This window comes from Papaver somniferum, chromosome 7 (assembly GCF_003573695.1).
Source record: "Papaver somniferum cultivar HN1 chromosome 7, ASM357369v1, whole genome shotgun sequence".
Lineage (NCBI taxonomy): Eukaryota > Viridiplantae > Streptophyta > Magnoliopsida > Ranunculales > Papaveraceae > Papaver > Papaver somniferum.
In genome coordinates this window covers 100,126,663-100,130,730 of record NC_039364.1, presented here as the reverse complement: position 1 = coordinate 100,130,730, position 4,068 = coordinate 100,126,663, and the positions used below count along the sequence as shown (strand labels likewise).

Here is a 4,068-nt window from a genome sequence, read left to right as displayed (position 1 = left end):
CAAACAACCTATCTGATTTACCTTTTGATATTTTGATCTATGTACGGTAATATGTTTGCAATACACATAGTCCATCAAACCTCACGAATTAGGAAAACTTACACTTAGTTAGCTTAGAAGCCTGGATTACTAACCACCTCTCAATAAGAATCCAAACAAATCGAGGAAGAATTTAGATATCTATCTTGAGGAATCACAAAGTTTGATACGAAGAGAACTTTGTGATTTCTATCTATCTCGTTCCTAATACGAGATAACAAGAACCTCGAAGATCAATAAGAACAAGATCATGATATACAAACTATCAGGTAAAAATAATTAGACCTAGTTTCAGGAATTCCAAAATGAAGTTTTTAAGTCGCAACCTAATTATGTTTTTCAGGAGAAACCTAAGTTCACAGAGGACGACTCTAGTAAGCAACTGGGACACAGAAGTGGCAGCTTTGAATTCAATCAAACATTTTCTCACTCTAGATTAAACTCTTACTAGGAAATGAAATTCTTAGCAGGAATTCATGTAATCATATGAATATATTTTTTTAAAATTACCCACATGAATACACCATGCTCCAAATTTATACACAACACTCCTAAAATATCTAACGTTCAAATATGACTAAACTTCAAAGTAAGATCCATTATCGAAACATTATGTTAAAAACTGGAGCGGCTACGATGTGGCCCGACCACATCGTTTGAGTATGTGGCCCATCTTATTTGTTTGACACGTCTTGAAAAGTGTTAGTTTTATTGTTATTTCGGGAGATTTAGAGGGGGCTATTTTTCAGGGAACCAATTTCTCATGTCTTTTTTATACAAAAAGCAGGAGTTCTATTTTTGTTTAAACCTAATTTAACATATGTGTAAATAAATAAAAAGGGGCCACGTACTTAAACGATGTGGCCCGACCACATCGTATCCCGGCGGTTCACAACTTCCCTTTTCTTCCCTCTCCCTCTCTCGTTTCTCTTTCCCCACGATCTCCAAACCTCGCCTCTCTCGAGTAAACGAAAACCCTAACACAGTCACAACTATAACCACCTTTACTTCCAGAACTAACACAGAAGAATCCCCGATCTTCTTCTTCTCATATATGGATGTTTTTGGTAACAAAACGACTTCATCTGAAATCGCTCATCTCTTGTGTAAAAAAATCACTCTTCTCTTTGTCTGAGCTATTGACTTCATCTGACATCGGTCAAGGGTTTGCTCAAGTCACTGTGTTTTCATTACTCTTTCTCTAGCAGATGAAGATTGATGAACAAGATGAAGGATGCTGGAACTTCTAAAAGGTATAGTTTCACGAACCCTAACTTTGTTTCTCTTCTTTGTTATTTTAGATGTTCAATCTTTGTTCTTGAATGGGTTTTTTATACTCAATTTTGAACCAGGGTTTTTTAATTTTGGGATATGTTTTACTCGATTTTAAGTTCTTCTATCGATTATGAGATTTGGGTTTCTGAACTAGGGATTTTTACTCAAATTTGTGTGATTTGTTTAGTTGCTAGGATTTGTTAATTTGATGTTTGATTCTGTTTTGAGAATCTAGGATTTGTTTGGTTTATGGATTTTGCTGGATTTGTGTTTAATACTTTGATGTGTATGTAAGATAATTGTGTAGATTCATAGCTGCAAAATTAACCTTTGTATGACAACTGGGAAGAAACATAAAATTGGGGGTGGGGGTGTTGGTGTTGGGAATTTTACCTTGGATTTGCTTATTTATGCACACAAATATTTAACACTATCAAATATTTACCTTGATAGTAACTACTGAGATAAAGAAGCTAGGAAGCAGTTATCCTTTCGTTCCGTAACTTTTCTTGTTTATGTCTGTTATTCGATTTCTGAATCAAATATGGGACCAAATAAACGAGCCCGATAGAATCCTGCTCAATTTTCATTCTATTATGCTTTAATTTGGGTGCAATAGTTCATATCCTTGGGTTGTTGATAACATGACTACAACTGTTTTAAAGACTTGACAACAAAATTAATTTTGTGTTTGGTTTGGTTTAATTCAGAGAACATGCAGTCATGGAGAAGATTAAAGAAGCACACAGGAGAGTGATGGTGGCTAACCATCCTCACAAGGGTGGGAGCATGTATCTTTCTAAAAAGATCAACGAGGCTGAGGTACTTTTGATGGATGAGGGTCGATTTCAATTCTTTCCATGTGAAGGTAGGACTGATTGTTGAGCTAGAAGTCATAGAACAAGTCAAGCTGGTGTTTTATAAAACAAGAAGAATAATCAACCAAGAGGGGTACGATTGAATTTGAGTCATGACAATCTCTATTTTTCTTTCTTGATTTTTTTAAGCTAGGGTTTGCTGTTAGGATTGACAGATGCTGATGATCCTATTCCCAGATCTAGTAATGGCTTGTCTAAAGAAATTTCTTTTAAGATTCTGAAACAGGTGTGGGTTTCTTTTTCTGAATTCTGTGATTTTGGTCAGCATTTTGTGATTTTAGTGAGTTGCAACTTGTTGCGGCAGGGTTGGATGTCTATAGCACAAGTCTTCTACATCTATCCAGTTATTACCTTATCTTGATTACTAAATGTACCATGTTTCAGGAAGTTATATCCAGAAATGTATTGGTTGATGAATGTTCAAGGCAGGTTGTCGAGGTGGAGCAAGCAGCCATGTGGAAGTTTCTTTGGTGGTCGCGAATCATAGCTGTCCATGTTATGGTTGGCCAAAACATAGATGATCACTCGGTAAGTGAAAGCTACTGTCATATGCATAAACGTCTGTTATAGTAATTCTTGATTTCTGGTAATTTTGAAGATCTCTTTTACTTCATGTTACACAGATATATACGCATGAGCAATAGAAGTTTATGAACTGTAATTTTCGTGTTTCAGAAACTTTTCTCCAGCACTTCCTCCTCAAGCCTTTGTCTTTTATTTCCTTCTTGGTTTGCGGGATGAGTTCAGCTTGTTGATGTACTTTATGCTGAGTGTTTGCATTTGTCTCTTTGTGAAGGAAGGACTCATGTTGGTTGTTGCAACAATCTGACAAGATATATGCTGGAGCATTTTGACAGTGATTCAGTGATTCGAATCACAGGTAACTGATGCTTCTCTCTTCTGAAAACTTAACTGGATGCAATCATGTTCCGAAGTCATTGATTTGGTTTTATGCATGGATTTCTATTTTGTAGTTTGATTCTTCACAAGACTAAACTTTGCGCTCCTGCACTTGCTCCATTCAAGGCTTATTACGAAGGTGATGGTTTTCCCGATGTGTTTGATTTGTCATTATTATCTCATGTCAGGGTTCGTAATCTTATTAGTACCTTAAAGTTTGTATAGCGTCAGTAGTCTGTTCGGTCTGAACTAACCCAAGAACATCACCCTAATAGTATTGCTCATCAAAGAACTCTTCTCCCGCTAACCAGAATCCATCTCATATATTTTGATGCTTCTTATATAGAATCTAATCGTACTATTAGAATTGGTATCATTCTTCTTGATAATGCAGGAAACTTTTGGGGTGCCAAAACAATCCCAAGCACAACATGAGATGCTTAACATGCTGAAGCCAAGGCTCTTCTTGTAGCCACACTATGGGTTAACGAGCTAGAACTGCAGTTTACTTCAAAGGGGACTGAATCATTCTGAAGATGTATGCTATGCTATCTAGTGTTCAAATCACCATAGTTAACTATTGCTGTTATAGTGGTCTCTGTCAAGTTTTCTAGATTTTTGGTGTAGTTAGTGTCAGTATTATTCGAAAAAAATATTGTCTTTAGGTTTCTGTTAGTATTATTTTGTAACATTTGATAAGGTCTTATTTGGAATAAAATTTCTGTTAATTCTGGGTAAATAAATTTGCCTTTTTATTAAAAATATATCAAATTTGAAAAGAAAATATTGATTTTGAATTAAAGGCTTGAGATAATGCCACATGGATGGTGGAAGATGTATCCAATTCAACGATTGAGATTTCATAACCTTTCATCAACGCGTTCGGTTAGAGATTTAATCATGTTTCGTAGCTTTTTAAAATATAATAAAAAATGAACGATTTGAGATGGTTATTCGATGGTGAAAGATGTATCTT

The 4,068-nt window shown here is 35.5% G+C and overlaps 1 protein-coding gene across 12 annotated transcripts; it reads left to right on the top strand.

The window, feature by feature from the left end:
* The first annotated feature begins 930 nt into the window (after positions 1-930).
* LOC113297960 lies at positions 931-3,827 on the top strand. Of its 12 annotated transcripts, none has more exons than XR_003333921.1 (7): positions 931-1,292; positions 2,025-2,182; positions 2,326-2,418; positions 2,577-2,720; positions 2,868-3,072; positions 3,167-3,231; positions 3,487-3,821. XR_003333921.1 is itself a non-coding variant. In XM_026546580.1 (7 exons), exons 1-5 carry the CDS (start codon positions 1,258-1,260, stop codon positions 3,044-3,046), a joined length of 471 nt encoding a protein of 156 aa, XP_026402365.1. In that variant the 5' UTR covers positions 931-1,257; the 3' UTR covers positions 3,047-3,072; positions 3,167-3,231; positions 3,487-3,821. The 12 variants fall into 12 exon arrangements, 7 of the variants coding, with proteins under 7 accessions (XP_026402365.1, XP_026402368.1, XP_026402363.1 ...); XR_003333918.1 differs by having other exon boundaries at positions 2,322-2,418; XR_003333920.1 differs by having other exon boundaries at positions 2,025-2,265; positions 2,370-2,418.
* The last annotated feature ends 241 nt before the right edge of the window (positions 3,828-4,068 follow it).

Excerpts from the sequence above, each read along its gene's own strand:
- LOC113297960 (XM_026546579.1), top strand. The coding sequence starts at position 1,258 with ATGAACAAGATGAAGGATGCTGGAACTTCTAAAAG. Across the intron at positions 2,183-2,338 it reads TCAATTCTTTCCATGTGAAG|GATTGACAGATGCTGATGAT; the intron begins GTAGGACTGATT and ends GTTTGCTGTTAG. Across the intron at positions 2,721-2,867 it reads AAAACATAGATGATCACTCG|AAACTTTTCTCCAGCACTTC; the intron begins GTAAGTGAAAGC and ends TTCGTGTTTCAG.